Source organism: the organism of the source record quoted next, unplaced genomic scaffold (assembly GCF_019419815.1).
Source record: "Pyrus x bretschneideri cultivar Hongxiangsu unplaced genomic scaffold, Pyrus_bretschneideri_v1 Contig50, whole genome shotgun sequence".
NCBI classification, from domain to species: domain Eukaryota; kingdom Viridiplantae; phylum Streptophyta; class Magnoliopsida; order Rosales; family Rosaceae; genus Pyrus; species Pyrus x bretschneideri.
The window spans coordinates 1,964,115-1,976,190 of record NW_025999788.1 but is presented as its reverse complement, the minus strand read 5'-3'; the positions used below and the strand labels follow the sequence as shown (position 1 = coordinate 1,976,190).

Sequence of the window (12,076 nt, the reverse complement as noted above, 5' to 3'; positions counted from 1 at the left end):
TGTTCGTCGATCCATAAATATTGTGGTGCGCTGTATGGCCAAGTTGGCCTTGTCCTCTGATTTCAATTCTTGTTGGTTTGAGAAACCTCCAGATTCATTGTCGAGATTCTTCTACAAGACTGTATGCCTTCTTGATTTTTGATAAATCACTATCGTTTATTCTCCGAAAAAAAAAAAAAAAATACTAAAGTGCTTTTGAAATTCAATTTTTTTTCTTTTCTGAAAATACTTCCAGTTATTTAAAAGCAATTTTCTAAGCAAGTCTTGAGACGGATCTAGAACTCTTGAACTGGCCTAAAGCTCAATTAAGTACTGCCTTACAGTTGGTGTTGTCTCGGACTACGAAGCTAGACTGTAATTTTAAGAAACCGTCCCAAATATTAAAAAAAACTAATAATTGTAAAAATTAATCGCTACATTTTTCAATTGAGCGTCGGTTTTAATCTCAGATTGGGGTCTCATCTTCAATTTTCAACTCAAATATTTCAACTAGTACAAGAAAACTCATGGATAAAATATATGATACATAATTACTAGAAGCTGTGTAATAATCAAAAAATAAAAATAAAAATAATATGCTTGTATAAAAACTGTCCGGCGGGTAAACTCCTCCGATTCAAAATTGCATCAACTCCGAATGCACGCCCTTGCATTTTCCCGCATTAGGAGATGTACCACTCCGTTCGTGCCCAACTCCATCAACAGCCTGCAGCAGAACCCTGGTTCGCCTGAAACAAGCCGCACATTACGAAAAGACATAACAAAGAGAAAACATAATGATAACAAGATTAAGAGGAGAAACAGAACGGCGCGGCAAATACAAGCATCCTACCGAGCAATAAACTAGTCATCCTCCATAGGCACCTCTGGAATGTCAAACCAATCCTCTTCGAAAGGTTTATTGATCACACCAACTGGAGAAGGTATGTCAAGTCAAGGGGAACACAGAATACTTTCCCTGTTTTAATATGTGCTTGGAACTCAATGCTAATGGCTAAATATTGAAAGATCGCATGCCATTAGCAGCTTACGGTTCACGTTTTCATATGCAATACAGAAAAAGAGAAAAAAAAAATTGACTATTGTTAAACAAATAGTACAAAGCAAAAAGGATATCAATTGACATGAGATCATCCTCTTTCTCACCACGATTGCGGCTATTTTCTAGTTCCCTTCTTATTTCAGGGGTTACCTACAATGAATCGCGGAATACAGATTACATTTTGCCATGGAGTTATAGCGACAAAGTTATAGAAATGAAATGCCTCAGGAGACAATGCTCCTACCAAATAGTGTTTTTGCGTTTCAAGAAGATTTCTGAGATTATCCTTATCCTCCTTTTGCAATTCATTTTTGTACCTGCAAGGGATTACACCAGCTGTATATGAGGAAAAAGACAATCCAATTACACTAAGTATCATCAATATGCAGTCTAATCATCATTCAGGCACATAAGAGATTATTAAAATTTTGCCCACCTTTGCACAAATGTAAGAAGTGACTGGTGCCATATCACAGGCATTACTCTTGTTTCCTCCATAAATCTCATAAAATGTGCAACAAGAGCATCAAGTACGCGATATGGCAAGGCATACTTTTTATCCAAAAGAAGCTTTATAAAATAACTGCAACAATTCATAAACAGCATTGTCAAAACAATGTCGCATGCAAGGACCTTCTCCTTTATAATAACAAGAAGAGTACTTCCAAACTGACCAACCATCAGCTATTTAAATTCATTATAGTGGATAAATGTCACAAAAGGAAACTGATAGAAATTGTGCTTTATACAGGGAGGTTTATTGAATCAGATCTTCTACATTTTTCTACTGCTCGGAACATTAGGCCTCCCCACCATGCATTTCACCATATATATAAATCACTTTGGCTTGAACGTCTTTCAAGTTAACTGATATCTTAAACCTTTTTTTTCAAACTTTCACAGGCACAAATGCACCTATCTTGCAACCGCACACTCTAAGAGAAGATATGTCTTTATTTCTTTCAAACCATTTTGGAAATACTAACTGTTACATGGTTCAATACCTCGTTGTGCCACAGTATTTCATTTCTGCAAGCTTCATTAATGCAACACTGAAAATACAGCAAAAGCATGTATCAGAGATCTACCAGGTAGATTATAAGGACCATGAATAAACAGTATAACTTCCAACATCAGAAACAGAAAATGAAAGAATAACTTGCTAAAGATAAGACAAGCAAAACGGAAAAGTTAACCATAGATTGCTAACTTAAGAAATGAGATATAATCAGGAGATTTGTGCACAACAATTTTAAGTGGTTGTTAAAATTATTTTTTTTTAAAAATGATGCAATTGACTGCTCACAGCATTTCTAAATGTACGAATACATCACAAGCCAACTGCTATAAACTAAACATAGTAGTTAGTTAAAAGTATATTCTAGATAAAAATAATCCAAATAACAGATATAATCAACTTCTATTTCTTTTTAAATCCTTATCAGAATGGCTTCTAAGCCGTCACCCAACAAACTCTTCATCTTCAAGGGTCTATTTGGAAGCCCTCTGTTCTGACAAAGGCAAATTGGTTCATAACTTATGGAAACAATACCAAATCTTGATAAGGCAGCTTACATACCTAGAATGAAGTGGAGGAATGGAGACCTTCTGTATAATGCTCCCAAAAATAACAGCTTCTCTTAGATTACATGTCCCTGACTGTTCAAGAAGAAAGAGAAATAGAGACATGGGGGAAGTGCATTAGAATTAGGAAAACATCCATTCCAAAACCATAAAAACATTTTAGATCCAAGCATCCCATTAATATAATGAAATTGAGGTGAATATCATATCTCAAAAACTTAGTTTGGATACATCCGAATGAACAAGCAAAAAAGGTTAGCATCATAAACCCGTAACTTCAGTATGACAGAGAGAATGAAATCAATTAATGAACTTCCAAAACAAACAAACAACGCTTAAACTTCAAAATACTGCAATTAGATGGAGAAGCATGGCATGTTTACCTCACACAAGGGAAACAGTATTCCTATAAAAAAGGCAGCAGGCTTGTACAAAGACTTCTTCAAAGATTGATATAGTGCAAAATGCAAGCGCTTGTGCTTGCGGATGTCTTCCCTCACCCTTGGGAGCAACACAAGCTTGTAGAAACGTTCTACCTTCTCCTTACCCAAATTGGAAGCAAAAATTCTCGTAGCTTGATACATTGCATTTGGTGACCAATTCTCAGGCTCAGTCAAATATAGGACATCCTCCCATCGTGGCACTGAAGGGATGTGTTTGAATGCCTTGGGAATCTTTCCAGCAGTGTACTTATTAAGAAACTTGCCAACCCTGCACAAACATCGAAAAAATAAGACATCGTCCTCATGGCCTAGCATTACTTGAATAACAGATACGCTAGGATAGCTTGATTACCCCTTATACAAATCTATGACAGAGGTATCCAATTTAGGCAGAGGCCTCACATCTGCAACCGAACAAGTCAAATCAACAAATGAAAATATACTAAAGAAACGACCTTCAGCTTTAGCTAATGAAAGAAGGAACAACAAAATCATATTCCATATCTACCTGAGCCAACATTTGAATCGTTCTCTTTAATTCTTGCGACAATGAGGTCTGCCAGAGTACGCTGCGGACCGGCATCCTTTGACAAGAATTGCTCCAATATTTTCTCATCATGTTCATCAATCTCATGTAATGACTTCTCGCCATGTTCATCACTTTCCTGAAACTCAAATTAAACATTTTTCATTCACAAATGAAATTAATTTCATCCAATTGAAACCTAACAATTAATAAAAATAACAAAACAACACAGTTCAGCATTCATTTTACATTTCCTATGTTTCCTCACAGATTCTCACCATTCAAACAAACTCAAAAATCCAATAAACAAGCAATTAGCGATCAAAACTCACTTCATAACCGTCAAATCGGCTCTGCGTTTCAGAGAATCCACCGAAATCATCGATATCCTCCTCTTCGCCGTCGGCCACATCCTTCCGCGGCTCTTCCGATACATCCAGAAGCGAATTGTTAGGGTTTTGAGCGCGGTTCTCCTCGTCCTCTATCTCCCTCTGCTGAGCCAGAGCCTGTTTGAGGATCTTGGAGCTCATTCCGGACGATATGAGCTTCTCCTCCTGCTGGTGCTGCTTCGACTTGGTCCGCTTCTTGGAGACGACGGAGCCATTTTCTTCGGCGAGGAACGGCTCCGGATTCTGGTGCCTCTCTCTCTGCCTCTTCTTCCCCATTGATGCTGCTGCAGCTGCAGGCGAAGCTTTTTCTGCTATTCAAACTGGAAAGTTAAAACCCCCGCCACCTTGATTTCTTCAGTCTAAAACCCTAACCATAGACAAATTGCGGACCACAAATTAAAAGAAAATATCTAGTGGGCCGGACCATAAAGGGCCGAACAGAGAGGCAAGAGAAATGCGAATGGCCCACCTAATATTCTAACAAGGTGATAGAGGCCCAAGAAGAGCCCAAACTGAACCAAAATCTTAAGATTGCTAGTTTAATTAAATGTTTGTTCTAATTTCTGTCCTATTTTTCTTTTTTATGAAGAGTATTGTTTTCTTTTGTTGGATTATAAAATGATATTTTAAACTATTTTAATTTACAGGATTTAAGGTTTAAATTTCTATTTTTTTGGTCTATATTGAAATCTTAAACTTAAATGAAAAGAGATGACAAGCTGGCCAACCTGATGTAATAATAGTTAAAGCAACTTTAGTGCACGGTGTGAAATTGAAAATGTAAGTAGACCCTTTACATGTACGCGGTATCTTTTGGTGCATTCTACTTTTTAATATTGTCTTCCTCTAATTATTCTCTTATGATTCTTCATTTCTCAAAGTGTGTCAATTTCCCTTCCAAATCCGAATTTAAGCTTTGTTTCGACGGGAAATAGCAAGATAAGGTACTATTCTTGATGAATTTGCTATTGTGGAAAAACAGATAAACAGAAAGGTGTGGTAGAGAACGGGAGCTAATATTAAATTTTGCTTATAAGAACCTGAAAACACCACATATTGTTAGAAATAATAGCGTCAGTTATATCCAGAAAGACACAATATGAAACAAGACCGAAGATACATAGTATACTTTTGTTCTGAAGTCTAAAATTTGCGAAATATCCACATCTTTCAACGCGTGATAAACTGTATATGCGATTTTGATAACATCCCTGGAAGCTGTTCTGAATTCTTTACTCTGCAAATTAGTTTACTGGCATCTAAACTGACTGATCTGCCAAACCAAGATTACAAAAATAACCAGGAGATTTGTAAGTTGCTTTTTCAATTCATAATTTCATATCACAGAAGTATGGCCATGTTTTTATTCAAAACGTGATGTACATAGTTAGCATCGAACGTGTAGAGTGATGGATGGTGGGGGAAGCAAATGCGTTGGTCCAATATGTCCAAGCAACAAGGAAATATGTGGGAAATTGATCGGTGAAACTTTGGTTGCACAAAAGAAACTGTAAATGGTATCATGATATTACCTCATCGACTAAACAACTTTCAACCGGAACCAGAAATCAATCTGAGTTTTTAGAGATAACCTGCAATTTCAGAACCTCTGAAATCAGATTCATAGCCATCTATAGTACAGTACAAGGAAATCAAGACACGACAGGTAGAGGATAAAGAAAAATGTGAGGGTACGTAGTTGATAAGTAAGACTGATGAACATGCACATTATAAGCTTACCTCTAGTATTAATGCTTTGGCATGCTCTTCCCACTCAGTAGCCCACCTCCCAGATGAAGCCATTTCCAATGCACCATTCCTGAGAACCTTCAAGGAATCACATGCATCTGGAAAACCCTTGAACAGCATCTGTACAGGTTATAAGAGATATTATCATGAAGACGGTGCACCAAACAGTAATCCAAAGTTTTGAGTCGTTGAAGTTAAGCAAATTACGTTAATATTGCAGTGGTTAGTCTACCATGCATATTAGTTTCATCTATTAACCACCATGGAATTCACAAAGAGACACCAAAATATATATGATTTGTATTCTTTTTTACTGCATTTCATGCATTTCAAGTTACATGAATTGCATATGAGGTTTGTTACGCAAGTATTAATTGTTACAGTCATTTTCAGTAGCAGTTGAAACATCCCAACAGAGAAACAAGCAAGCTGGCCAACTTACCAAAAGTTCATCCGCTAGTTCTGAAGACGATGAAAACAGAAGGCCGTTTTTCTCAACTTGCACTAGTTCCTTGATGCTTTGAAAAAAGATTACCATAACCAACGACATCAGATTTTAATGTACAGCATCCCCAAACGTCCATATATCATGTCATAATAAGTAAGATTCCTATCGCATAAAGCAAGTAATTAATAAAAACAAGAGTTTACCATGAGTAGGAAACAGCACAAACTGGCAGCCCACAGCCAAACATGTCCACGACCTACTGCCAAAAAATGTACAATAACGTAAAGTGAAAAGCAGTTAGAGAAAATTCATATTGTTGTAGAACTATTCTAGTGCAGTATTCAGTTTACCCCTTACCTTCATGGGAAGATCCAACCCTGATGAGGACGTATGCAAGCATACACCAAGATCCGCTGATCCTGCAAATGTAAATAAATATATAACACTGAATACTTTCGGAAGAGCATATAATGTGCAAGGAACAATGGGGACAAAGCACAAGCAATTGAAAATAAAAGACCTACCAAGAAGCAATGGATAGTCCTCAGCAGACAACCACATAGTACGAAATGCCACGCGTTTGAGGTGTAATCTGCTAATTTTTTCTTCATATTTTTGCTTTTCAGGCCCTTTACCTACACGAATTAAATCAGTATGCAAGCGCGTAAGATGACCCCGCTCTCTCTCTCATAACAGATATGCAAGGCTAAAGGGAACCTGACATCCTAGAACAAAGAAACAGTTATACTCACCAGTAATGACAAACAACAGCCTAGGGTATAAGTATTGCTTCCCACTATGAATATCCTTCCAAAGAACCTCTTCTTTAGTAGAATCCTCTTCATTTAAAATAGCAGCAACACGCCTGTCATACATGACAGCTGCTTCCAAGAGAATTTCAAAATCTTCGTCAGGAGTCCTGTAAAGAACCATTCAAAAAGACTAATAAAGAAGACAAATAAAAATTGAAAAATCAAATGTTTTAAACATGGGGTTTGTCTTTCATGTTACATCAAAGTATTCCACTGAATATTAGCTCACCAGCTTGTACTGCTAACTATGAGTGCCGGCCTGTGTGGCTTCGAAGTAACGTCAGTACCAACCAGAGTGGTAAACAGAGTATCATTTATGTCTGTATTCACTCCCCCTGATCCTGTTAGATATATGTTAACATATTGAAAGAACATTACTAATCAATGAAGGGCAGTCAAGAAGCAAATTAAAAATTTAAAGAAACTGATTATTATTACCCGTGCTAGTGCAATCGTGAACACCAAGTGGCTGCCTTAGATTTTTATCTAATCTGCAGAACAACTGTAGATAACTCACACGTTATACCAAATTCTCCAAACCAAAAAAAAGAATCAAAACAAGCTCAGAATTAGGCATTCAAACACCTTATGCTTTTCTTCAAGTGAAGCAGGTCGGAAAAACTCAGGAGGCTGATCATATAAAACTGTGGCTCTATCAATTTGGAAGACAACAGAAGACAAGTAAATATATATCACTTGATAATAAAGTTTTGTGAAATATTGAGCTGACCCTCTTACTTAATTCCCCAATTTTGAGCCAATTCATGTTGCATTGCCCTCGTTACACATAGGGAACCATCTGCCATCTTCCCGAAATACCTCTCAAACCTAATCAGGAAAGAGAAACTCAATCTACTGCACCACCAAAAATATGCCCTCAAAGAAAAGTCTAAAAAAATTCAATAGCTACCAACGGTATATTGCCACAAATCGACTACTTCTTCCAAGAGACAATGCCAGTAAAGTATATCCAAAATTATGCCAGTCAACAATAAAGGCAGATTTCCTAAGCCAGCTTGCCCATTTTACAGCCATTAAGGTCGGAACAGAGGGTGGATTCTGCACAAGCAAAATGAATCACAGGATTTAGAGAAAGAAAGTTCACATTCAATTCACGTACTCTAAAATCTAAATACAAAATTCAGGAACCAACTGATATTTGCAGCCTAAAATTTGCAAATGGTTGGCACTTGGCAGCTAATTAATCAACTTTGAAAACTTTGTCATAGAAAAACAATTAAACACTGTCTAGTTTATCAAAGGCTTCTGCAACTTCCCAACTGGAGCAACGCAAGCTCACCTGAACTAGAAAAACATCGGGAGCAGGTATCTTAACGCAAAGAAACCAAAGAACCATTAAAGACTGAGTCACTGCCTTGATCAAAAGCACGAAGGGTCTAAGTATGTTGGGCAGGCCACGCGTAAATGTCTGCCACTGCTGCTGCCAACCAGAATCACAAAAACTTTAATCTTGTGGACGACCAAAAAAATTCGATAGTAAGATACTGCGGTAAAAAGAAATTGCACTTCAACAATAACTACCATTTTGTGTATGTGAATGGACTGATGTTCAAGTAGAGCGGAATGGGGTTCGGAACCTGTCCAAACATTCCAACTCAAATCCAAATCAGCATATGAAGTAACATTTAGATTCAAATTTGCTCAACAATGCACCTAATTCTACCATCAAAGCAAAAGATGTACCTCCATATGCAACAATATCTACCTCCAGAGACGCCTGAAACGCACATTCAATAGCAAAAATCACAAAAAAGGTCCAAAATTCTCACGAAAAAGAGCAATTCCGACTTCAAAACACATTTCAAAAGCACAAAATGGAAAATTAAGAATTGGGTTGTTGGTAAATCAGCTGTAGAAGTTCAGGCGGGGGCGCTTACCTGTCGGGCAAGCGAAAGAGCTTGATACTGCATACGGGGGCTCCGCCCAATATCGCCCAGCACCACCACGCACGCCCGCCCTCTCTTCCCTCCTGCAATCAGAAATCCCAAACTCCTCATAAATCTGCAAAGAAACGAGCTTTCGAGAAAAAAGAAAGAACGAAAAAGCTTGCCTTTGCCGGCCATGGTTCTCTGTTCCACTTGGATTCTGATCTCCGACGGAGAGAGTGGTGCCAACTGCCAAAGGTGCAGACTTGCAGTTGAAGTCATGAGGAAGACGAAGGGAGAGAGCGAGAGTTGTGGGATGTCAAGGCGGGCCGGTTAGCTGGGCTTAGTCGACCCAATTCGACCCAATTTGGCACGAGAAATAATAAAATGGGCCTAGCCTAACTGGGTTTTCTTTCTTTTGGATTTGAACCATAAGAATTCACACTCATCCGAGATGCTTACTGACTTGGAGTCACCACCCATCCTCTCAAGCCGCGAGCTTTCGCCATTGTTAGGGTTCTGAATTTGCTTGCTTTGATCAGAACAGTGGAGGTTCCAAGGTATTTTCTTCACATTTATTACATATTTTCATCTGGGTTTTGATAGTCTTGGTGTTTTGTGATTGGATTGTGTGCTTTTTTGTTAAATTGAAATGCTATATGGTGTTAATTGTGGTGCTTTTTTGTTAAATAGAAATGCTATATGCTGTTGATTGTGGTGCAAAATTGTTCAGTTGGGAATTAGAGTTTTCTCTGCTGCTATATAATGTTTAGAAGTTTATTGGATTATGTTGGTGAAGAAATGGATGCGTTATTAGTGTAAAAACTTAGCTTAGCTTAATTTCATGACTTTGGGTCGGAAGGTAGTTGAGGTTCCATTAATTGGCAATTTGGGAAGTATCCAAGTTTTGTAAGCACCTGCAAGGTTTGGTAAACTTCCGACGGCGGGCATTTGTTCACATCCTCACATGGTCTGTCTAGAATCTAGATGAATACTCCATTCTCTTTGACTTGTTCAATTTGATTCTAAAGAAATTCATTGGTTCCATTCACTTTTTCTGGGTCAATCTGATTTGTGCATTTCTTGTGTTTACTCTTCATTTCGTGTGTGTTTTGTGATGAAATCAGGTGAACACAGATATCGCTGACTCCAGCGCTGAACAGTATGGTAACTTGAGGAGAGCCCGTTCCCAGTGATTGCGTCGGGTTCTCTGGCTTTTGAAATTTTTCGAAGTACATTTCCAGACTTTACACTGATCTGTGGTGCTTCTTCCGTTGTGCTAAAATCGGAAAGCAGACTGAATTGTTTATCCACAAAAAGTTCAGGAAATTTAACAGAACCAACCATGCAAACCGCTTCATATCTTCATCCATTCTCTTATTTTTCTGACAGGTATCTAATTTTATGAATGTTCTCATCTCATTGTTTTTGTTTCTGTGTTTTTTTTTTTTTTTTTTGAAGTTTCAATTTAAGTCTTGAAACATATTTCAGAAGAAGCCGTTTAAAACCAGATGGGTGGAGTAAATCACAAACCTCATATTCAAGTGATCTTGTTAGGAGAGTTCTGATTACTAGAAGACCTCAGACGTGTAAGTTTCTCTTGCCTAAGCAACAAACCAGATTGTATGCAATTCCCAACACAGATGATGGCCACCCTTCTGCCTCTGTGTTAGAAGATTCAAATACAAATCATGCACCCAATTCGGAAGTGAAGACAGTGTTGCACAAATGGTCACCTCCCACGTATATGTGGAGGGGGTTTTCAGCTCTTATCCTGGCAGGACAGGTTATTTTGAGAACTTTGAAGGGCAAGGTGCACTGGGGAAATACACTTCAGCAATTAAGGAGAGTTGGGCCAGGTTCAGTCGGGGTCTGTCTCTTGACTTCAACATTTGTTGGCATGGCCTTTACAATCCAATTCGTTAGGGAATTTACTAGATTAGGGTTAAGCAGAGCCGTTGGTGGGGTTTTAGCACTGGCTTTCTCAAGGGAGTTGAGTCCTGTAATTACATCAATCGTGGTTGCTGGGCGTATTGGAAGCTCATTTGCAGCAGAGTTGGGAACAATGCAGGTTTCTGAGCAAACCGACACTCTGAGAGTTCTTGGGGCAGACCCAGTTGATTATCTTGTGACTCCGAGGGTGATTGCTACATGTATTGCTCTTCCGTTTCTGACTCTAATGTGTTTCTCAGTAGGGATGGCATCCAGCGCCCTCCTTTCCGATGGCATTTATGGTGTTAGCATCAACATTATATTGGATTCAGCTTGCAGAGCTCTCAAGCCGTGGGATATAATTAGTGCAATGATCAAGTCACAGGTTTTTGGTGCGATCATATCGATTGTGAGTTGTGCTTGGGGAGTGACCACTATGGGAGGAGCCAAGGGTGTCGGAGAGTCAACAACTTCGGCTGTGGTTATATCTCTTGTTGGGATCTTTATCGCAGATTTTGTACTTTCGTGTTGTTTCTTCCAGGGAGTTGGAGATTCGTTGAAGAGGCTCTAAGTGGTTGTTGATAAGCTAATGGAGAGGCTGAAGCAGGAAACAAATCAAAGTATGTATACTTGGCTGCGTGATGTTTTCGCACAATGGCAGGTCAGCTTGTAGTACTCCTTGATGGTTATTGAGGCATTTCTCTCCCCTCAATAAATCTAGCGAGCGACTATTAACAACCTCAAAGCAGCGAGGCATATAGCGAGCCTGCTGGAGTTGAAATTTTTGTGAATTTTCCGTTAAAATAGCAAAACAGCGTTGTTTAACGAGGCTGTTGGAGATGCTCTTAGCTTTGCCTTTTGATTAACGATATGACAAGTCCCAAATTGTTGCAACTTGTGAATTAATCCAAATATCTAGGGGTGCAAGTGGAATGGAATTTCTGATTCCGCCATTGAAATTTCCAATTTCGACACTAAAGTTATATCACGAAAATTTCTTTTTGTGACATTTACGACCTGGCTAAACTAACCTTTGCACAAAAACACCACATTCCAGCAAGGCTTAACGATTTCCCGTGAGTTGCATGTGACAACTATTATTTTGTGTCACCTTACTACCTTAACGTTTTTTTCAAGCCAGATTGCTACCTGAATTTGTTTTTGCATAAAAAATTACCTGATAAATCGTATCTAAGATTGTTTTGGTCAAAACTAAAAGAATCGACAATGAGGGTTTCGAAAATTATTCCCCAAAACTTGAATGT

At 38.4% G+C, this 12,076-nt stretch overlaps 3 protein-coding genes across 8 annotated transcripts; 1 reads left to right on the top strand and 2 right to left on the bottom strand.

The window, feature by feature from the left end:
• Window positions 1–378: 378 nt before the first annotated feature.
• On the bottom strand, window positions 379–4,362 carry LOC103945965 (bystin). Its single transcript, XM_048569702.1, has 11 exons — window positions 3,928–4,362; window positions 3,578–3,734; window positions 3,422–3,473; window positions 3,010–3,337; window positions 2,622–2,701; window positions 2,047–2,094; window positions 1,479–1,625; window positions 1,287–1,359; window positions 1,117–1,192; window positions 833–923; window positions 379–728 (listed from the first exon to the last, which is right to left on the bottom strand). Exons 1-10 carry the CDS (start codon window positions 4,258–4,260, stop codon window positions 844–846), a joined length of 1,374 nt encoding a protein of 457 aa, XP_048425659.1. The 5' UTR covers window positions 4,261–4,362; the 3' UTR covers window positions 379–728; window positions 833–843.
• Window positions 4,363–4,981: 619 nt separating this feature from the next.
• LOC103945962 (UDP-glycosyltransferase TURAN) lies at window positions 4,982–9,192 on the bottom strand. Of its 4 annotated transcripts, none has more exons than XM_009356559.3 (18): window positions 9,065–9,192; window positions 8,892–8,983; window positions 8,698–8,731; window positions 8,536–8,591; window positions 8,294–8,434; window positions 7,904–8,052; window positions 7,732–7,821; window positions 7,579–7,645; window positions 7,432–7,495; window positions 7,223–7,334; window positions 6,934–7,100; window positions 6,706–6,816; window positions 6,539–6,600; window positions 6,385–6,437; window positions 6,176–6,251; window positions 5,725–5,853; window positions 5,517–5,576; window positions 4,982–5,266 (listed from the first exon to the last, which is right to left on the bottom strand). In XM_009356559.3, the coding sequence occupies exons 1-17, from the start codon at window positions 9,159–9,161 to the stop codon at window positions 5,553–5,555; spliced, it is 1,524 nt and encodes a 507-aa protein (XP_009354834.2). In that variant the 5' UTR covers window positions 9,162–9,192; the 3' UTR covers window positions 4,982–5,266; window positions 5,517–5,552. The 4 variants fall into 4 exon arrangements, 3 of the variants coding, with proteins under 3 accessions (XP_009354834.2, XP_048425658.1, XP_018502669.2); XM_048569701.1 differs by having other exon boundaries at window positions 4,982–5,257; XM_018647153.2 differs by having other exon boundaries at window positions 8,294–8,431.
• Window positions 9,193–9,303: 111 nt separating this feature from the next.
• LOC103945963 (protein TRIGALACTOSYLDIACYLGLYCEROL 1, chloroplastic-like) lies at window positions 9,304–11,764 on the top strand. Of its 3 annotated transcripts, none has more exons than XM_048569703.1 (3): window positions 9,304–9,439; window positions 10,007–10,271; window positions 10,437–11,764. In XM_048569703.1, exons 2-3 carry the CDS (start codon window positions 10,225–10,227, stop codon window positions 11,380–11,382), a joined length of 993 nt encoding a protein of 330 aa, XP_048425660.1. In that variant the 5' UTR covers window positions 9,304–9,439; window positions 10,007–10,224; the 3' UTR covers window positions 11,383–11,764. The 3 variants fall into 3 exon arrangements, with proteins under 3 accessions (XP_048425660.1, XP_009354836.2, XP_009354835.2); XM_009356561.2 differs by having other exon boundaries at window positions 10,371–11,764; XM_009356560.2 differs by having other exon boundaries at window positions 10,353–11,764.
• Window positions 11,765–12,076: the final 312 nt, after the last annotated feature.